General features: G+C 41.4%; 1 protein-coding gene across 1 annotated transcript in view; it reads left to right on the plus strand.

Annotated features, from left to right (window-relative positions):
- Positions 1-799: 799 nt before the first annotated feature.
- TMEM255B (transmembrane protein 255B) overlaps positions 800-22,970 on the plus strand; it is a 62,050-nt gene continuing 39,879 nt past the window's right edge. The window contains exons 1-3 of the mRNA XM_057363673.1: positions 800-860; positions 7,894-8,036; positions 12,637-12,699. Of these exons, the coding sequence (XP_057219656.1) occupies positions 800-860; positions 7,894-8,036; positions 12,637-12,699 (267 nt within the window). The remainder of the gene's footprint in view (positions 861-7,893; positions 8,037-12,636; positions 12,700-22,970) is intronic.

The following is a 22,970-nucleotide window of genomic DNA, read 5'->3' on the forward strand; positions in this document are numbered from 1 at the left end:
TTGCAAGTGGGAGAACACAACATAAGCAAARCACTTGGCAGCCTATCAAAAACATTTTCCACAAGAAAAATTTATTACATTCTCTGCTATAGGGAAGTCAGGCAAAAGGAACAGCGGACATCAAAGCAGCACACTGGCTTTGTCTGTTCCTTCTCAGTTGTTCTTTCAGACAGAAGTCACACAACCCTGCAGTCACTAGCACCAGAAGCAACAGCTGGCTGTTCCTGGGAAGCAGCAGAACAAGAGTAGAATCTGCAGAGGGAATAAAAACCGAGGCAGTGAGGTTGAGAGATGGATACATGTAAGAAAAAGAGAAGCCCTGCAGTACCTCTTGACTTTYGACATTTCCTGTCTTAGCCYACACCTGCCTTAATTTATGTCTYGGGGATATCTGCTGTTGTRATTTAATTAGTATTTTTGGTTGCTGTGTTATTTTCTTTTTTATTTTCAGATCCAATTTTTTAAAGGGAAGAAGAAAGCTGAAAGAAAAGTTTGACAATTCTGCTCTCCACCAGGTGTCAAACTGGCCAAGAAGAAACCCAGGAGTGAGGCCAGGGCTGGGGCACGGGTAGGACACGTAACAAATAAAGCAGCTGATGGCTGCATGAGTAAAGACCTGGTCCGTGCTCCCCACGAGGGCGGCAGGAGCGGGGTCAGGTCGGGCTGGGCACCAGTGTCCCCCCTCGGGGACAGCGCCGCTCGCCCCGCCCCGGCCCCGCCGCGCCCCCAGGGCGGACCCGCCGCACCCGCGGGCAGCGCCGGCTCAGCGCGGAGCGGAGCGGGGCCAGAGCCCCGGGAGATGATGGTCCCGCCGCCCCCTCCCGCCGTGTCGGGCCCGCTGGCCATGCTGGACCCCATAGGTGAGCCCGGTACCTGCCCCGCCGGCTGCGTGAGCCCCGGGGATGCGGCGGGGAGAGCGGCCGGACGGGGCTGGACGGGGCTGGACGGGGCTGGACGGGGCTGGACGGGGCTGGACGGGGCTGGACAGCCGGGCTGCCCCGGGGTGGGCGCCGCTGCCTCGGCCCTTCGGCCAGCGGGACGGGAGAGCACGGGCGGGGGCTGTGCCCGGGCTGTGTCCCGGCTGTGYCCCGGCTGTCCCCGCAGAGTGGCGGTGCGGGGGCGCTCAGCCCGAGATTGCCGGCGCTGTGCGCGCTACCGCTCATCCTCCGGCTCGCCCGAGTGTTTAAAAATACCGGTTCTTCTTCAGAGCCTTCAGCAACGCTTGATGGATCCCTGTGCTGGAGGTTTAACATTCGGAGGAATAGCTTTCCTTTCTTTTTTTTTTTATCCTGCACGCCGATAGGAAATTAATGTAGGAGACATGGTTCTGTGCTCGATGGCCACGGCCGGTGGCTGCRCAGGTGCGGAGCGGGCTGGGGACAGGTGTTGGGTTGGTTTCCTTCCTCCTGTTTCTCCTGATCGAATGGTGAGCTGCTCGTGTTTACAGCGTGCATCCTGAAATGCAAACATAGGCGAAAGAAAGGTCAAGTATTTCATTATTCCAGTGGAATTTGTTAAACTTTAGAAAATACAGGACTGACAGCTAGGAATTACTCTGTGTAGTGTTTGAAAGGATAAGCGGAGATTTTGCTATGCACTCAGGGATCTTAATAGCTGGATAAAAAAATGTATCAGACCTTAATTTTTGTCTTTAACTTGGAAGAAAAAAATTATGTTGGTGTGGAAGATGTGCTGTAACTTAAAAACGTTTTCAGGTAGTCATTGGAAAAAGGAGAATCTGTATGCTCGCTTTAAACTAGTGATTAGCTGTTCATTAAATAATTTACTGGTGAAACAATTGCTGCCAGAACAATGAGGTCATAGTGATACTGCATGGTATCACTTACTATGGCCATACTACATGCTATGTCAGGGTTGGTGGGATTGATTTTTCATTTTGTTCAGGAAGGATGTTTTGTAGCAGAATTGTGAACTGTTTCCCGTGGTCTTGAATATATAGCGCAGTCATGGAATCCTATTCAACAAATTAATAATAAAGGTAAGAGACGGGCCTTATAAAAGCTGCTGTCTTGTGGCTTGAAATGAATGTTGTTGCATCTGGTTTAATTAGTTCAGCACTCTGGACAAGTCAAGCATTTAATCAGAAGAGGGAAAGTAATCACCAACAGCAGGTGTGAGTATCTTTTTAAAGCATCTCAATCCGTCACATTTAATTTTGGGAGGCAATGTAGGATTAATTCAATTTCACTGGTATGAAAGAGTTTTTAAAATACACAAAACTGTGGCTGAGAGAGAGATGGCACTGAAGTGAACATTGCAGTAATTAAAAATCTATCATTTAACTCCAAAACTCTCCTAAAAATTTTCTCAATAGCAACAACACGGAGGATACCTGTGATACTCAAGTCTGTCTGTGGTGAATTTCCACTTAAATTATCTTGTTCCATGTGCCAAATGCCACTCTCTGAAACATGTCAAAATTTTTGGCAGTATTCATTGCATAATAAAAATGCACTTTTTTCCTGTTACAAAAGTTTGCTTCTTTTTCTCATAGTAAGATTCTAATATACATTATTTGAAATAAATTTTTCCATTTAGATCATCCCAACTAGATCAAAGATGAAGGTATAGATTTATGTAGTGCTAATGTTCAGCAAATATGATTGCAATCTCAGGTAACTGCTACATCCCACAGTGACTTTTTTCCTTGCCAAAAGTCATGCCACACTTTTAACAGACTTTATCATGTCTGAAGTTAGATTTTAAAAGAAGTAGTAAAGCTGGCAAAGTGTCGTTTCCTTGGTCTAAATGTAGACGTTTTTAGTTCAGTCACAGATTTTMTGCAAGTTTTCCAAGGTGTAGAGTTGCTGTTTCATTCTTTCTTTCCCTTAGCCCCTGGACACAGTCTGTAGCATGGAGTTGTTCATCATTAATTAGTTCTTTCTCCTTTTAAATTCACTCTTTTCATTTTTTCATATCCAGACCCTACTGTTTRTCATTAGATCCACCACTTTTCAATCTCATGTATACCCTCCCCACAAAGCCATTAATTTTCCATAGTCTTCCTTCAAATTYAACCCCACTCATTGCAAACAGAGCATTGAAAATATAATTTTGTTTTCTGCAGCTGATGGACAGAAGTTTTTTCTGAATGCAGCAGATTGCGGTCTTCAGCGGGCACTTTTTCTTTTTTTGCTCTCTGGAGGGTGATCTCTGTTTCTCTACTCCCTGTCCCAAGGAGGCAACAGTCTGGTGTCACTCCTCCCAGTCCTGGTGGCATTTTCTCTCCTTCCATTGCAGAAGCAGGGCTGAATACCTCAAGCAGATATGTCRCCTGACAGACATTTAGTGAGCAAAGCAGGGAATGTTTCTGTGACTGTTCCTTTTTGTGCACAATTTAGGGCTGCGCCAGGCAGAGCACAAGCCAGTCATGTGGAAATTTTGTTACCTCTTTAATTTATCTGTAGTGCCTATTGCTGCAGTTAATACTGCAAAAACCTCAGTGCCCAAGACTCAGTCAATACTTCACTGGCCAAAACTGCTGAAGAATATTGCCAACAGAAGTTAAYAACATATTCACACCCTCTATTGACCCTAGCCTCAAGCTGATGCWAATAAGGATATGACAAGGCTTCTTCCTACAAGCTTGGTTTTYGGTATGCTAAACAGAAGCATTTTAAGTTATAACTGAATTGCATTAAGGCCCAGACTAGGARTTCAATAATATTCACATCGAATCATTGTTAAAGAAGTTAAAGGTAATAAATGTCAACATTATTCTGAGAGTTACTTCAGTACTTAAAGATTGGAAAGTGAATAGCCTCCATTAACTGTTTCCTGCACTCCAGGAACATGTCGGTGTTTGATGAAAATTCAGGCTACAAATATTGACAGTAGCATTTCCTCTGCTCTTAATTTAAGTGCTGTTCTTGTATACAGCCAGCCTTCGGTCCAAGCCTTGCCACAGAATGCCAGGGGAGAAGGCTGGGCCAGGCACAGGGGGATGGAGACAGAGCTTCCAAGGGAACAGTCTGGCATTGGGCTTTGGCTGGCAGGAACATTGAACACAGACCCAAAAAAACTGCATGGCAACTGCTACAAACAGCAGTAAATAAAGCCTTGAGAAATCTTGGGAGCCAACATGACTGAAATGGCAGTAGCAGGAACCCTTTGCAGCTGTGGCTCTTTTTATCTGAAGACACTGTGCTGCTTTGCAAATGTTACATAAGCCGCCCAGGATGGTGGCTTGCATGCACATAATTGCACATATATTGATAGAGCAAAGATTTTTATTGTTGTGACTAAGAAAAACCAAACAGCGTGATAATAACCAATTCAGACCTGATTCTACCCATCTTCTCTGGGCATGTGGAAGTCTTTGAGAATGAGTCCTTGCATGTGCCAGCCTCTGCTCCAGACGGGCCTTTCTGTGCTCCTGCATGTAAGTCATCCTAAGTTTATAGCTAAGGACATGTACTTACCAGAGTTTCCAAGCTGAACTATGGAAAAGGGGAAACATGATGGGACATTTGACTCTTTTGAGATGCAGGTGGTAAAAATCCATGAATGTGAGGGTTGATGGTTATTGTATACATAAATGCCTTTTGGCACTTGTAAATTTCAGTCAAAATATAGTTCAGAAAAAGAATCGCCCCTACAAATAATGACATCCTTTGCCGTTCGGTCTCACTAAATCCACATCAGATTTACTCCAATTACAAAGAAGAGCATGCTCTTCCTAAGGCATTTTCCAGCAAACTCAGACTGGTCAATCAAGCTCAAATCTTCCATTATGCATACCCAGTGCTCAGAAGGGTGGGTTGGACACATAGTTTATCTCCATGCAATCTGATTAACCTTTGCTACTATGGATGCTACTGTAAGAGAAATGTGGAGGCTTGGCTCTTCAGGCACATTTCATAAAAGCGTTCAGTGGTTTTAAAAAGGCTTGGCTAAGGAGCATCTGCCCCACTAGCTTTGGGAAGGTTGGTGTTCCTATGTCCCTTTAGACTATGTCTACATTGCAGCTGCAGTGTCGTGTCAGTGGATGTGAGCACACACACCCAGCCAACTTTTAGCCTAGTTGTCTTGACTATCATAAAACCATAGAATTCAGGTGGAAGGTACCTCAGAAAGTTGATATTCCAACCTCCTGCTCAAAGCTGAGTTAGCTGTGAGGTCAGGCAGGCTTGCCCAGTGCTTTTTCTGCTTGAATCTTGAAAACCTCCRAAGCTGGAGACAGCACAACTTCTTTGGGCAACCTGTTCCAATATTTGACTGTCCTAATGTTGATTTTTTTCTCCCCGTACCCAGTCTGAAACACTTCTTTGTATTTCAGTTTGTCTGCTGTCTTTTCTCCTCCTGCTGTGCACCATTATGAAAAGCCAGAGTCTGTTCTCCTGACAACAACTCAAAGGAATTGGAAGACTGCAACTGGCCCTGCCAAAAGCCATCTCATCTCCAGGCTGAGCAAGCCCTGTCTGTTCCCTCAGCCTCTTCTCATACAGCGAGTACCCAGCCCCTGACCTTCTTTTCAGTCCTCTGTTGAATTGAGTGCAGCTAATTTTTGTGTATTTCCCCACACTGAGGGCCCCCAAATGAGTGTAATATTGTGTGGTCTAAAAAGTGCTCGGTAGATTGGTTTAGTGGCTCCTCTGATCTACTGATGACGCTCCTGTGAGTGCAGCCCGGGATTCTGTCATTGGGGCACCCTGCTGGTTCATGTTCAGCTCATCATCCACCAGTCCTTTCCAGCAGAGCTACTTTGCAGCCTGGCAGTCCCTTACCTRTGTCTTTGCAAGGCATTGTTTGTTCCTCTGCTCAGGACTTGACTTTTCCTGTTAAAAACCTTTCTAGAATTCAGGTAAAAGACATCCACTGCTCCTCAAGTGCAGTCTTTTTGACATGACTTGGCTCTGGTAAAYCCATGCTGTTGCCAACTGCCTTTTCCTTTTGTGCCCAGAAATGTCTTACAAGAGGATTTACTCCACGTTTTTGGTCCCAGCATCTCAGGAACCAAAGTGAGGTTGGTTGGTTTGTAATTCCCTGAATCATCATTCTGGCCTTTTTTAAGAAAAAGGTGGAGCCGTTGCCTTTCTTCAGTTATTGGGGATTCCCTAATCTCTGTGACTTTTCAAAGATGATAAAGCATGGCCAGGATATCAGATTTTATTTACAATCTGGCAGGTGTATTGAACAAATCCTTTTAGTTTGTGGGAAGGACAGCTGATCTGTGGAGCTGCACATCTGAAATCTGATTTTCCCTCTTGGCCACATGAACTGACTTCATGAAAGAGCTCTTTAACCCCACACACTGATTGCTAGCAAAGGACCTCTCTATTTCCATGGGCCCAGTGACCCTCCATGGATTAACAGGGAATTGCCAGAGGCAGACAGCAGGGACACAGGCTGGAGAAGAGGTGTTTGGAGAATCTTAGGAATTGTTTCTTGATCTTTAGCAGGAAGACTTTGTACATGCAGGTGAAAGAGACTTGTGTAAGCTCAATAGATGGAATTTGTCTCTGGAAAAGTTGCTTTTATTTCATACTAAAAGGCTGGAATAATTTTGACTGGTTGTTCTACTGGAGAAATGTCAGCAAACATACAGCTTTTTATTATGAAAGCATWTTTTTTCTGATTGAAATTATTTGGCTCTGTTTGCAAATATCTAGTCTGGCTTTTGAACTATCAACATTTAACTGAGTGATATGACTTTAAAATGGCTACAAAACTCAAGTGACTCATTGCAAATGGTTTCTGCTTGCTTTTTGACTTTTCTGCATTTTCCCTGCTTTTTCTTCCAGCCATGCCYCCAGAGCCTGACCCATGCAAACCTGCCTCCCCTCTCACCTCCTCCTCCCTGCAGAGGGCTGCTGTCTCCATCCTTCAGTGGGGCATCACAGTCCCTGCCTTGTCCCGAGGCTGGGCAGTCAGGCAGCTTTTTCAGGCCCCAGAGGGGGACACACTGGCCCTGCTGTGCCCAGTTGCGCTCTCTCAGGAGCTCCATCCTGCCCAGGTGCAGTGTGTGGTACCATGGCATCGCATGGCCCAGTGCTCCAGGGTGATCCTGCACACTCCTGCCTTGCCTTTCAAAGCCAGAACACCAAAAATGGGGCCCACAGTTTGATTCACTTGGGGTTTTTTTGTTGTTAAGATCACATATTGAAGGCTTTTTAAAATCAGTCCTACRTTCAGTCTGTGCTCTGGGCTGGGACTCTGGGGTGAGTAATCTGTGGTTGCAGCTCAAATCCAGCCCTACAATCRCAAGGTTCAGTGCTTGGAGCAGGCTGCAAGCTGGAGGTGAGTGTGCTGGTTTTCACTTTGGGTGTCTGGATCCCAATCCTGGTGACACTGGATGTATTTCACTGAGCAGTCTCATCTATCATCCCCTGATAAACTCTACTACAGCTTTGCTGCAGGAATACAGATTGCTTACCCCAGTAAATATGAAAAGCACATTCATTTTCACGATAGCATGCAGAGTGTCTGCTAATCTTGTTTAAAATATTCATTTTTATGTTCAGGCCAGGCAGAGTCAAATCAACAATTCACACAGGTAAGAATTTAAGGCCTACAGGATCCGACTTACCAACGTGAACACTGCTTAATTGTCAATGTTACTGAAGACAAGGCATAATTATCATTGACACTGACTTCCAGTTCAGTTTAATAAAAACTCATCCCATGCCTGTACCCAGTGCGTGTACATTAAGCTATCCTCTAGCTATCTCTGTGCTTTTTAATTCCTTTTGTTGTCCACCAGCAATTTTCCTTAGTGGGAGAACAACAGCGAGTTAACAACAGAAGAGATTAAGAAAAAAAAAAATCTTCCATTATTGTGTATTTGTTCTGCCATGATTGCAATGAAAAGCTCTTTAGCTCTTTTTTTTTTTTTTTTTTTTTTCTTTTTTCCTTCCCCCCCTCTCCCTACAGGACAGTTTGCAAAAAGGAAGAGGACTTCACTTTGGTTCACAGTCGCACTGCTGGTCGTGTCTGTCTTCATACTGACCATAGGTCTGGCAGCTACCACACGAACAGAAAATGTTACTGTGGGAGGCTACTACCCAGGCATTGTTGTAAGTAAAAAACCCATTTTTAATTATTAGGTACATCCAAATAATAATCAGCCATAAATGGGAAGCTCTGATTTACCGGAGGAAAAAAAAAAAAAAGACAATTAGTCCTGTTGCATTTCAAAGGAGAGAGATGCTGCTTTGTTTTGATCTGGTTCTAGTGTGTTGTAAGGCAAGAGGGGTTAATTATTTTTCTGAAGTGTCCCAAAGGGGCTGTTAGGGGCAGAAGGAGGCCAATGTTGCACTGCACTGTGCTGGGCTCAGGGAACTGTGAAAAGCTGTGCTAAACTCTCACTGGTGTTCCATTGAAGGTGGATGTCTGTGTGACTGGACAGTAGCCATGGGATGGATTTGAACAACCCTATAGAAGTTTACTGCTTTGATGGCAGAAAGAGCCACTCCACTCTCATGTCTGTGTGCCAGGAATTCTGCTGTATTCCTGGCTGGGAAAGCCCTGCAAATGGACATGTGGAGGCCTCTCCCTGACATCCTTTTGTGCAGGCTTGCTGCCAGTTCTCTCTTACACGATCCTGTTTCTAAAATCCTTAGTCTTGTTTTTGCTTTGGGGGCAGACTGCTTAAAAATGTTCCTGCAGTGGGCACAAGGTTTGAGCTCTGCCTGCTTTGCCCTGTGGTGCCTCCATGATTTCTAGGGAGGAGTATTCCTGCCAGCCCCTTCTTGGTTCAACCCCCAGGCCCTTTCTGATCCCAGGAGAAGGGATAGGTCATATCCAAAAGTGTGGAAATGCCTGGAGTTAAAAAAAAAAAAAAAAAATTCAATACCTAGATGAGTTTTGAATACAAGTATGGGCAGCAGATAGAGAAGGGCCGAGGTCAAGGGTGCAAGGTGAAGAAAGAAACTCATATGCTCAGAGTTGGACACTGCTTAGGTGTGGCTCCACTACTGCCAAAATAGGTTATAAGGTGCCATTCATTATTTCTTGCTCTCCATGGAATGAAATGCACAGAAAAGAGGGATATGCACCTTCTAATACCATGCATATGCCATTAATAATTTGTAAGTTAGAGCTCTTCCTCCTAAACAATTCCTCTTACATCTTAGTGTCATGTTGAGAACAGGACTTTCAGAAGATAATTTTAGGATAATGATCTATAAARAGCAGTGTTTTAAAAATAGAACAAAAAGCAGTTCCAAGAATAAGACCTTAAAAGAATGATTTTCCCTTTCATTAACTTAAAATAGATAGATTAATACTGATAAAGATCTCTCTTCTTCCAAAATTTGACATAAAATCTTTTGTAAGACCATATTATCTGCATTCATCCCTAGAAGGAAGTTTTATTTCTGAATTGCTGTCTTTAACAAATGTAATAAGAAATAAATCCATGTGAACAAAACAGGTTATTTCAGCATTCAGTTTCTTGTAGGAATAACACAATGCCTATTCACTCACCTGAAAAATATAATTTGCTATTTTWWAAAAAAAAATCTTGGTTTTATTAATAAACAGATAGAAAAGCAAGAATTTAGTATAATRCTTGAAAATAAAATGTTTTATTAATAATTTTCCCAATCAAAAGATTATTGGAGCAAAATAATTTTCATAAAATCCAGAATTCTTTTTGTATACACATGATGGATTATTGAAGTCACTGAGAAAGAGTGATGGGTAATTGTCAGTGCAAATGTCACTGAGATTTTAAATATCACAAACATTTAGCAAGAGTTAAAAGTGCTATGTGAATCTTACGTGGTGTYTTGCCAAAAGCCTGGTCAGAGGTGTGTGACAGCGCTGTTGTGTTTCTGCCCCACTGCCAGGGGTGACTGATTCCAGTGCAGCATTGGCAGATGGACTGTCATAGAATGGTTTGGGATGGCAGGCACTTTAGAGGTCATCTCAACTCCTGTGCCATGGACAATCACACCTCACACTAGACCAGGTTGTTCAAAGCCCCACCCAACCTGGCCTCGAACACTTCCAGGGATGGGGCACCCACAGCTTCTGTGRGCAATCTGTTCCAGTTCCACCACCTTTGCAGCAAAGGTTTTCTTCTGAGTATTTACTCTAAACCTACCTTCTTTCWGTTTGAAGGCATTCCCYCTTGTCCAGTCACTTCGTGCTTTTTGGTACGACATCTCTAGGGATTGGAAGGTGCTAATAAGGTCTCCTTGGAGCCTTCTCTTCTCTGGCTGAACAAGCCAAACTCTCAGCCTGTCTTCAAAGGAGAGRTGCTGCAGCCCTCTGATCATYTYTGTGGCCCTGCTCTGTGCTCTCTCCAGCAGCTCYGTGTCCTTCCTGSKTTGGGRGCCCCWCTGARGGCAGCGCTTCAGGCTGGGTCTCACCAGAGCAGAGCAGAGCAGAGGGGCTGAATCCCCTCTCACCATCACCTCTTTCAGAATGTACTGAACAGCCCTCAAAAGGTGCTTCTCTTCTCTGCTGACAGTAGAGGGAGCTTAAAAAACCAGGATAGCCCTGATACCAAACTTTCACATACCTAAAGCAGGGGGAGTGAATTAGACACTACATGTTTAACTGCTGGGCTCAGAGAAAAGCAAGAACATGAAGACAGACAGTATTAATTCCAATTAAAAATAAGGTTCTCATCGAATTCAGTAGTAAAATATAAATTTCACAGCTGGTAGGTGAGATGAAGTCTCCACTGATATTAGGTAAGCAATTTTGGTCTTAGAAACAACACAGAATTAGCCCTGCCTTGAAAACACATATGTGTGAAGATGAACAAAACTATACACCGGCATAGATTTACTTGTATCTAGAAGTATTTGCAGAACAGGTCTTCAGGGTTAGATCCCCAATACAATTTGGCTTCTGCCAAGTTCCCATTGGCTTYAAGAAGAGTTAAGTGCCTTAATTTCCCTGCATATGTGGTCACTTGTAACTTGTTTTGAAAAAGTTTTTTCTAAGTACATCATTGTAATGCTAGATATTACATGAACTTATGCATCCAAAGTAATTGGACATAAAGTATTACTGTGTGTAGATGAGTTAATATAACATTACACTTTGGAAAGCATCTGCATTTAGTAGATTACTGCTTGATCATCAGTTTGGACTATTTTTGGAACAGCCTGYAAAGACAGAGCTGGAACGGCATCAGCCTAATTTCCTTATAAATATTGTTTATATTGGAATATTTTGTGTCACTTCTCTGTGACTACTTATTGTATTATTTTCATTTGCTATTTTCATAACCTTTCAACAGGGTCCAGTTTTCCTGGTGCCATACTGACCCGGGCTCCCGGAGTTCCCAAATAGCCTATTGTCTGAACAGACAAAAAAGCAACTTACACGAACCTAAAGCAATCTCAGTAATGCCCTGGCTTTCATCATGATCTCTATGGTTCTGCTCCTTCTGATTTAATTGTTATTGTTCTGTGTTTGGTCATCTCTTTATTCACATGGATAATATTACTCATTTTGTGTCCCCTGCATCAGCCATAAATGATGCTTTATGGATTGCTCCTGCTGGAATGAAAAATGGGGCTTGCMACCAGATGTCATTTTGATGCAGTTATCTTAATTTACCAAGCTGCTGTCCCTTGAACAGAGTGTCCTCCCTCACAGTTCCAAGTACCTCTACTCTTCAGCTGTCAGCATGGGTGCACTTGCCCACTCTTTCAAAGTCTCTGCTTTTAGTCCTTGTGCCTCCCTTTCACATAAATCTTCCCAAAGCACTCAAGAGCAAATCTCCTTTCCCTGCATTCGGTTTCTTGAAAGCGAGTGACGGATTCCTCTTGTGATACTGAGCGAGTAAAGTGCTTGCAGAGGATTTGCTTTCTGCTGTGAGCACTTGTGCGTAACAGCAAGGAATTTACAGGCATTGCTTAAGCCCTTGGCTGGGACATGTAGTCCTTAAAAAGTTAATTTGGGCTTGAAGGAGAGGCTCTGAGCTCAATTCAGAGGCCTCATTGCAAAGAGGGGCTGGAACTGTGAATCCAAGGWGCTCCAAACCTTCATGGACCCATCATAAGGAGGGAGCTTTTTCTACCATCCTGATATTGAAGCAACATTGGAACATTAAGGGCAGCTACTTCACTGTCCCCTCCTCCCCTCTCTCTCCTGTGGCTGTTGGTCATGCAGCTGACTGTACTGGTCCTTTTAGCATTTTAGCAAGTTYTTCTGGGATGTGTGATAATGTCTAATCATTAAAATCAAACAAAGAAGCTCCAAGGGTTTGAACTTGGGTCATTTGCATGGCAGGAACACATCTATTTTTTGGGAAAAAACTGTCTGCAATTGCCTAAAGCTTTGCAATTTTCCAAAATGGTGATGTGTGGACTAAATGTGGGGTTTTTTCACCTACTTGACTTAGTTTTTGCTTTACAGTGTGTAAAACTATACATGACAATGGTAACAGTAGTTAGGTTACAAAGCATGTCTATAGCRGCTTTTGTTTACTACATGACAAATTTTGCACTGATCTATCAAAGAACAGCAGTCCTGGGCATTTCCCATTACATTCTATGATTTATGTCCAACAGTAACTTCCACCCTTCCCCTTGACCCACCCCATTTAGCCCATCTGTGTGGTGCATTAGCTCAGATATCACGATATGTGTTGGTATGTTGTCCAGATAAGCTGACCTCATGCATTTCTGTTGGTTTTSTTCTTTGCCTTAGCTTGGCTTTGGATCTTTCCTAGGGATTGTTGGCATCTACCTGGTTGAGAACAGAAGACAAATAGTAAGTAAGCCCTTTTTATTTATTATTTTTTTTTGTATGAGACTGTGTTAAAAATGAAAAGCAGGGATTTCCAGTTGACTTAAAACTGCTTCATCTGCCTCAAAATGTTAGTCATTTGTTTCACCACTTCTCAGAAGTTTTAGAGAAGCATGAATGGGCTAGTAGCTTCCTTTGTACAAGGGAAAACAAAAGCAGCTTACTTTGTTTTACTGAATTTACTTTGCTGCTGGTTTGGGGAGTTGAATTGGCTGAGGGCAGGATCAGTTAAGTGCCAGAGCTTGGCCAGGGCCATGTAGCTGGGAAAAGGATGGGGAGAGAGCACCATTCCTGTTTGAGCAGCAACAAGATGGATGATCAACTCTACCCTAGCAGCTGATCTCATCCTGCACAAGAAGTTTTAAGTCAGGAACACTTTCCTGAAACTGTGTGTGTTAAGCAGAAGGAAAAATCCCAAAGCTCTTGCTGCCAAGATTCCCAGGCTGTGTCAGACAGGATCTGAATTCTGTGTGATTTGTTAGCTTGGCTTTCTAAATCCTTTGCTTTTATCTATGTGAGGAAGCAATAGAAAGTCTTTGGGGCTAGGGAAGGTGTACTAAGAAGGACGAGGGAATTTGTGGAAATTCTTAACACTTCCCTAGCTCTTTACAAAAAATAGAAGTCTTGATTGAATAATAGCATATCCAAGGGGCACTTCACATTAAACTGATTACTGCCAAGCATCATGAAATATGATTAATTTAATAATGCAGAGCTTTCACTGGTATAAATCAAGAGTGGTGCTAAGCTCAGAGGAGTAASTGATGGATTTAGCTTGCATTTTAATAACAAGTAACGACTTTGCTTACATGTAGTCATATCACTCCTTCATAATATCACTTTTTTTGCATTACCTGTATGTGTCAGTAGTATATTTGCAAGTTTTTCCTTGGTTTTAATTTCTGTTTCTAGCTGAGTTTCCCAAAGAAGGTTTACAAAGCTGTAATATTTGTCTCTGTCTTTCTCTATTCCCTACCCATTTTTCAATGTGTTGACCAATTTCAGACAAATTCAGGAGGGAGGTAGATACTTCAACCATTGCTCCTGATTTCTACATCAGAGACCAGGATGAACAGCAGGTTCTGAGTTTCAGGCTTAGTGCTGGGCAGATAAAAATAGCTTTATCTTCCACAGAATTCAGTGTCCCTTACTAGCAGGCATACAATTTTCGGGTTGCTTTATTTTTCACTTTTCGTTTAATCTGCTTCGTGATTTTCTGTTGGTTCTGCCCTTAACAAAAGTAAAATATCTGAAAAAGCCGCAAGGTGGGTAAGGCTTGGTTAAAGTGTGTAATTCCTTGATGTGCTGTGTCATTCACACAGGGACTGTGCAGATATAAGTGTGGAGTGTGTTTGGGATTAGTGCCTGCTTGCATTTCCCAGCATGGAACAAGGAAAACTGCTCTCTGCTTGTAACACTCACTTGTGGTTCAGCTGTTGGAAGGTTGGGTTTCCAGGGAAGAGACCAAGAGAATAACTAGAAAGTTTAATTATGATTCTTGCCTTGAGAACCATCCACAGTGGGTCTTTTAACACTGTCTTTGCTGAGGCTGAGCTGCTGATTTCTAATGTTGTGGAAATGAGACTGAAAGAGYTTGCAATGGAAGACAGTAGTTATTCCCTAGGATATAACAGAGTATATTTGATTGGAAGGCTTTAGGGCAGTTCTAACAAATTTGCAGTGATCAGTAAGATTGTAACGTATTATATAAGCACAGAAATGTAGCATAAATGTAGCATAAATTCCTGCACCTAAAAAAATTAATTGCAGGAAAAAAGGGAGTGGAAAGGAAAAGAAATTGTTTACTCAGTTCTTTTTAACTAGACTTCGTTTGAGCAGTTACTGCAGTATAATTTGAGTTTAACTCAATTATCTGACCCCTATAATGGCTCAATACTTTATTTTTAATTTGTTATTTAAATTGAAGATTAATGCATGTTCAAGTGCACTAGGGGAAAGAAAGCCTGTTTCAAATTGACCATTCTACTTAAATCTGTTTCTCTTTCTGTCTTGAAGTTCTATTTCACTGTGACCCATCCATTATAAGTCCAGGTTCCTTCATGGTTGATGAAATGCTAAATGCAATATAAAATATATAATGATTAGCAGAACTARTAGAGCAAAAACCCAGCACTCAGTAACTGATGAGCATGGAGTTTAAGAAAGAACAAAAGAACAGTGAGCTGGAATGGACARTAGTTTGTTCTTAAAACATGACATTAATAATGTTGCACTTCTCTGACCTTCTTGGCATCCCAGAGCCCGCAGTGGGAGTTCAAAGTGCTGACCAAGGTATAACCCTTAATTCARAGGAACTGCTGCTCCAAGAAGCAGGCTCTGCCTCATTGACTAGCATGATTTCACTTCAGCTCTCAGCATTTGTGCTTGGCTCTGATATGCAAAGCTTGGCACCAGCAGAATAAAATTTCCCTTTGACTAAAGATTTGCACTGATTTGGGATGTTTCTAACTGGCAAGCAGAAGGCATTTGAAGCATAATGTGCTGCTATGCCTTTTTGCCTTCCTTGCACTCTGCAAAGCAGGTTATGGATTGAAGAGCAGTGTGTAGCTGTGTGCTGTTTCACTCCAAAGGCACTCTCAGTCCAGCTGGATGGGTGGAAAACACGATCCTGCTCGAATCAAATGGATTGGATTGTAAGACATGAAGTGTCCTTGCTTGTTTGTTTGCTCGCCATCTCCTCAYATTACAGCACAAAGCTGTACATTACACAATTGCACAGAACTGTAATTTCCAGTTAGGAGATGAGATGCTGAAATTATCCATGGMAGTGGGGAAGGCTGGGTGTGCGAGGGGCTCGTGGCAGCAGAGCTGAGCTGAGAGCAGTAACTRGTGTGAGGGAGTGCTGTAACAGGTTTCTCCTCAGAAGAGTTGTGGAGGTGGCACAAGCTCACACCCAGAAATGAATCTCTCCTTAAATGTGCAACATCCACATGACACCACGCACAGAGTTTCAGCTAAGCCAAAGGATAAACCAARCTCAGGCTCACAGTTTCCACTCACACATCTTCCCAACGCCAGCCTCCCCAAGCCAGGCTGTCTGCAAGGCTGAAAATGAGCACTCTGAAGCTGTGCTGCCTACGGGGAAGTGCAATGGGGAGCTGCGAGGGTGCCATAATAGCTGTCAGGGTTTTGAATGTCTGCARTATCACAGTGCTGCTGGCAAGAGCCCTCACTAGGGCCATGGGAGCTACACTGACAGCAGCACAGCTGGGGCAGAGAGCAGGCAGGAGGGGCATGGGAGGAGGTACAGGAGAAAAAAGGGAAGATGGGGAAGGGTCATAGAGCAGAAGTGACCCCTCATGAGATGTGAGTTAGCACAAACCTTGGTACTTGAGATAGAAGCAGTTGGCTGCAGCAGGTCTGAGACCCAAATTCCTCCACTGCTGTCTTCYTCATGTTTTCTTCACACTAACAAACATTTCATTTTCTTGCTGACATATCTAGGATATACTCAGATGTAAACCTAGTGCTCAGACTGGTTCTTGACTTATTCAGAGAGATGGAGACATTGCCTCTGACAAAGCAGAATTTGAAAACTCGWAGAAGGTTAGAACATGGAGCTCTGCACACAGACAGAAAAGGCAAAGCTATTTATTCAGGCTTCTCAAGGGATGCTAAGCTTAGGCCCCTTAATGTGCTTGCTTCCCAATCTCTGTCAACAAGAGTTACATTTCAAATGAAGTGTTGAAAAGACATTAGAGCTGAAGTTAGAGAAACAAAGCAATAATTTTCTCTTCAGCTGATAGATTTCCCTGRCAATGCATACATCCCTGTCATGCATTGACATTGTGTGAGGTACTACTTCAACATCATCTCTAATTATATTCTTGACACCAGACTTTACATCTGCTTTAGAATAAAGGATTTTTTGAAGCAGTTTGCATGTGTGAGCCAGCTTTCAGAGGAACCAAACCTCTTCCATTTTTTTCAAAACCAATATATTTTGTAAATAGATTATGTTTATCAGAAAATGCCCACCAGGCATTTTATACAAAGGGGATGGTTATTAATATATACATTCCCAAAAAATACTGCTATATATACACCTAATTTGGTCTGTTCAAACACATTCTGTTTCATTTGCTGTTTGCAAATCAAACATTCTGAAGAAACTGACTTTAGTGTAGATTTTGATCAAAGATACTAATTWCTGATTGGTTTCATATCATATATTAGGCTAATTAAAGCAGCTTGTTTTAATAAGAGAAGACCACTGAAATTCTGTATATCCTCTGAGACTATCTTTGATGTTCCTGTCCAAACAAATGGAAGAAGCCTTTACTGTGTTGCAGGGGAAATGCAGAAAAATGTCTTTGTAATTACAAAGGTATTGTTTTTCTCCTAAACTCAAGCTTCTGATAAAGTTAATAACACTTCTTTCTTTCAGTGGTGATTTCATATAGTTCAGAGAAAAACAATTAATGACGAGGTTAAAATGTATAAAATGGAAGAAATTAGTAATCATCTTCTCTTTTAAAAATCATCCTTCTCTCTTTAAAATGATTGAAACAGAAAAGACCTGCTAATACCTTTTCAGTGGCTATTCATAAATGTGCGCTAGGTTTTATGGTGTGATCTAACTGCACATTTCAGAAACAGACAAGATTTACACAAAGATAATCAGAATATGTTGATATTGACACTTGCATGAGCTCGAGTGGCTCTTCTTTAGGTATCTGCATTTTTTTCAAACAGCATCTTATTAGCTGTTAAGTTCAACAGCTTATTCTTTGAGAACATCTTCCTGCTCTCTCATGACTAGCTCTTCAAGACTSTGATGAGGTGCTCTCCAGAGGCATCTTGTTCTCTCTTTGAGTTCTAGAAGAGACCTGTAAGGATGGTTTAAGCTAGATTCTGGAGGCTTAGTTAGCTCAAGTGTGACAAGAAAAATTCAGTGTTAAGTGACAATTGCATTTCTTGTCTATAATATTGAGGTTATTGCTAAATATATCATCCTATAGTTCTGCCTGGTTTTAAGCATAGAGCAGAGCAGCCTATGTACAGATGGCCCAYAAGCATGGTGTAGTCTTGGGCATTAGCTGCCTTATTTTGCAGGAATCAGCTTTGAGACCCCATTTTAACCCTTTTTAGGAAGGATTTGGAATGTGATCTATCCATGGCAGGTCTGGGAAATCTGTGTTATTCCTTGTAATGTAGGAGAATATTTGACAAAAACAGGAGTAGAAGTGAGATGAGTAACAGGAGATGCTTTGAAGGCTCAGTTATTTCAGCTGCAGAGGAGGAGGATAGAGGATGTGTTTGTGGGTATGAAAGTACCATCCAAAATGAAGACTAGTGAAATTAAAAGGAAGTTCTATGGGSAAGTAAAATGTAAATAAGTGGCAAAGCTGTTTCTAATAAATTTTAATTAGTATAATATTACGAGAAACATTTTACTCTTATTAATGTTATCTATTCCACAAAGACTGAATAAAATACTTCAGATTTCTGTATGCAGTTYTTTGACATTGTGCATTTACTGTGAAAATTTCCAGTTTATAAYAAATGTAGATACCCACTGACACAAAGAGAACTTTTCCCTCCTTTGCTCCTTCCTCTATCTTGCTGACTCCTTCTCATCTTCCCTGTCCTGGCTAAAAATATTCACCACTGGTTAAGTGAGTAAAAATGTTCATAGCCAAGTGAGCATCTGACATAGTGAAAGTTAACTGGTGAGGCTGCATGGGTAAGGGTAGAGAGTGATCAGTGGAAAGAGGGAACAAGACTGGTCCCTTTTTTTTGGAATAAACTGTTATATCAACTTAGTGTGGTATGAAACCATCATCTAAATGCTGTCAGGGAGTTAAATGCCTGAAGATAGATAGCATAAATTTCCCAGCAGTGTTTGAGAATTTTGAAGTTCAGAGACTCAAAGACAGAAATAGATGCTTTCACTGTGCAAATTACTGAAGGAAGTGTGGGAGATTTTTCAGCTCTTCCCTGAACTAGTTCTTTATGGATTGACATTTCATATTAMATGTCTACAGGTGTGTGCTTTCAGATTTGTCAGATTCATTAGCTGTGTGTGCAAATATTTATTTATATGTAAATATTATAATATAGAAATGTACTATGACATGATAACCATATAAYATATAACCTGTAACATATGCTCAGATATGTACATGTAAATATTTACAGCTGACATATCCTGGCAAATACGTGTGATAATGACAAAAAAGTCTATGCCACTGTGCCACTGTGCCACAGGTCTCACCCATCTCAGGTTTTTCACCTGGTGACAAAACATAGCATCAGCTCAGGCTCAGATAAGATACAGCCTTGTTTTTGCTGTTAGCATTGGAAGAAAGAAATGGAATATTGATTACAAAGGGGAAAAAYTTTTGAAGAAATACTTTGGTTTCTGTTTGAAGAGCTTCCTTGGCAACCAGAATTACTTCAGTTTGCTTCTGGAAGCTTAAATTCCATAGAAACAGAAAGGAGATGTACACTTACATGAATGAAAATGTGTATTTCCAGCAGCTTACTTTTGATACTGCAATCTTTAAAGGCTGTCACCGTTCTTTTGAGCCASAGACTCAGGCCACCAAGTCAGTTAAATTCTCTGTCTTATCAAGTGGCAGTCTTTTGGGATGTGCTTCTTTTAAGATCCATATTTGGGAGCAGCATGTGAGTTTAAGTGCTTAATGGAGCACTTTTAAACTGCCTGTTCATTTTCTTGTGCTGTTTGTGTAATGAAAGTGTTTCTCTCACACAGCTGAAAACCAAAGTAAACCTTATGACCCATGAAATGTTTGTGGAACAATAAAGATATCAATTACTCTTCCTAGCAAGTAGGAGCATGGAATAGAAAGTTTCAGTAAGGAATCTGGGATGAGTCCTCGTGTGCACACGGTGAAGGGGAGGTAGGGCGTGCCCTGGGAAAAGGACAGGCAGTTTCTGAGGTTCTTGTTGAAGAATTGGCTCAAATCAAGTAGTTGAGCATCCCTGATGGACAGATACAATCCCCCAGACTCTGCAGGTAAAACTTCACTACATGAAAACTTGCAATTTGTGCTTTTCTGATGAAATTTGTTTGTGTCTTTAGAAAGCAATGCAGTCACTGTAGAGTGAAAGAGGATTTGTAAAAACAGAGACTTTGGTGTATAAACAGTTCTTGCTTCTAAAACAGTCAGCTGTAGCAGTCTTGATCTATATCAATTTTACCATTTTTTACCAGGAAACATAAACTTTTATGACATATGGTATGCTATGTGTTTTTGGTTTATTGTTCTCATACTGYTCTGAACAGCTGTTTAAGTGATTAAATGACTTTGTTCCAGTTTAAGCAATAAAAGAATATCCCTGAAAGGAAGTATGTGATGAATTCCTATAATGTCAGCACTGTTGATCAGTGAATCTAAACTTATTTGACTTTTGTTCCCTTTCCTTTTAATGTGGTGTTWAGTTTTTGCTTTGACTGAATTAATGTCCTTAAATGTGGAATAATTTTTAACAGTTCTTACCTAAGTGCTTTTGTTGATTTTACAAAGGGGAATTCTTACCAGTTTGAAGTGTGTACTGGACTAAGACTTGCTTAAGCAAAAACCATTAACTTTTCTCCAGCTGTGAGATTCCAGGTGATTTTTTTTTTCTCTTTTCTGTGTAAAGCTGGCCAGAGAGTGTCACTGTCTGGAAAAGCACATTACACTGAACTGCCCTGAGAAACCTCAGCACTCCCTACCTAGCAGTGAGAGTCTGAAACAGAGGGAAGGGGGTTGATCAAACAGTCAGCACCCTATTTAATGGGGTGGAAGAAAAATAGAGCAGCTATTAAAAAAAAAAACCAAAACATATCTAAAAGGAGTGAAAACACAGGTGTAGCAGAGCAAATGTACTGCACCTCCTTGAACTAGAGAAGGTCAGCCATTAGGGTGGGTGGATCAGTTCAGACTGGGGACAAAACATGAGCTGAGTTAAGCTGAAATGTGCTGCAGCTAGAAGGAAATCAGTAACTGTGATAATGGTTACTGGGAAATGATTTGGGGTTCTCAAATGTTGTGGAGGCTTAAAAGAGCACTGATAACAGCACCAGTCCTGCACCAAGAAAAAAAAAGAAACTTTTTTAACCCGTCTTTTGTTTCTTGTCTTAGAAAATATAAAGCAAGTACAGTTGAGACTTGCTTTTAAAAAAATATGTATTAATAATACCTGTTGCACTCCAGTGAAGTCTAAAATTTTACCAAAATCCCAGGAGACCTGATAGTGCATCATGAGTGGTGACATTTTTAACTGAATCAAGACGAGCATTTTACTCATCAGTGAATGAATTATCTTGAATTTAATATGTGTTCATTTACACATATATCATATTCCTTCTCTGATTGCAATATAATGGTGACTCCAGTTTCAAAGTCTAAAGTGCACAGAAACATCTTGAAATAGGTTTTTTATTAAGTAGATTGGTCATTCTAGTAAAGATTTGCTTGTAAAACAATTTGAAATAATTYCCTAGCTATTCAAAGCTAAGTCTGGCTTTGTAGCTGATATTAGATTATGAGAGAAGAAATAATGTTTTAATCAGGTGATCTGTCCCAGGAATATTGTTTCATATTTCATAATGGCTATTGATTTAATTCCTGCCATTCTTTCATTGCTTGAAGATAAAAATATAGGWAAATTTGTCTTTATTTCATATAGCACTTTTCAAAGAAACTGTATCTCCAAATGTTTTATCAGGTTAGAAGAAAAGACAAGATGAATTCCAGGAACAGTAAAGCAAATGCATTGGTGTAAGTTAAGTATAAATGCTCAGGAGAACATTTCTAAATGGTGGAAACAACAGAGAGACCCAGACTAGGGACCTATCAGAAAAATTTAGTCCCTATCCTAAAGATGTCTGTGTGTGCCTTTAGGAACAGGAGCAAGCAGACTCAGAACCTGTGCTCCCTTTCTTTTCCATCTCAACTGTGCCGCTCCCCCTTCTTGGGCTGGGGGACAGCCGGGACCACACAGTCCCCCTGTGCACATTTCCCATCCTTGGACATTTCTGCAGTCCTTTGGCTTCGTGTGTAACCTAAATAACATTTAATCTGCAAAAGCTGAGCAACAATTYCACTGGAGGAGAAAAAGTGAAAGCAATCTGACTGCTTTTTTACTGATGCCTACATATGATAAAAATTAACTGTGAGTACCTAAGGTGTAACAAAAGGTATAGCAAATCCTGGCTTTCATAATTTTGCCCCTCAGGATGTGGGGCMAGAAAAAAASATAAATTTYCCAAATAAAARTGCTACCYWGATTTTGAAAATGGATTTTGATCTTGTTTTTCTCTTTGGCATGATAATTAATGCTTCTCATGTAGTTTCTGTATTTTCCCCTTTGTTTGTCTGATTAATTCAACCTTTTTATGTATGTGAGGTTGCTTAAATTCCTCAAGGGACTTCTCTCCTGCCTGTGTTACACCAACTGGCCTTTTCATGTTGCTATTTTTCTTAATTATCCCTGACACAATATTGGGAAACAGCAGACTTCTTCACAGGCAATAAAACAAAAACCTCCTTGACCGCAAACAAAAAAATAACCCCAGTCCTTATGATTTATTCATTACAGCTAAAACCTAGCTTTTACTTTGATAATCCCTAGGAYTGTCAATTACATGGAACAGGTGAAACAATCTCTTCATTGCTGTCACCACTTCTGCCTCCATCCCTTCTGTCATGGCTACATGGTCTCACCTCGTTTGCACTGAGTCCAGTGCTCATCTCTCTCTTCAGTCTTGTCATTTAACTCATCTGAGGAAATAAGTGGTTTCTGCCGATGGAGTGAAATTCACTGGCTGCTGTAAGCACAGGAGTTGGGATGCAGAGACAGAGCAGGAGAAAGGGCTGGACAGCAGGGAACAAACTAAGGATTGGTGAGGAAGATGCTTTTTGAGTTGAGAATAAGCAATCACAAGGCTCAAGTCCATGCCCTTGRGGTGCTATTAAAAACAGAAAGAGGGAAGAAAATCTAAATCAAAGGTCTTTGTTGTTGCTGATAATATTGAACAATGTATGATTGGACTTGCTGAATTCAGTAGTCATTATACTGTSAAATAGGCTAAGGTTTCCTAACTTGGTCACTTGGTCTGAGCATGAGACTTAATCTAAACACCTGACAACAYAGAATCGTAAAATCACAGGAYGGTTTGTGTTGGGAAGGCCCTTAAAGAGAAGATCACCTCGTTCCAACTYCCTTGTCAAGCACAGGGATACCTTCTGTTAGKCCAAGTT

This window comes from Malurus melanocephalus, unplaced genomic scaffold (genome assembly GCF_030028575.1).
Source record: "Malurus melanocephalus ecotype Western Australia unplaced genomic scaffold, MMel_1.1 scaffold_1, whole genome shotgun sequence".
Classification (NCBI taxonomy): domain Eukaryota; kingdom Metazoa; phylum Chordata; class Aves; order Passeriformes; family Maluridae; genus Malurus; species Malurus melanocephalus.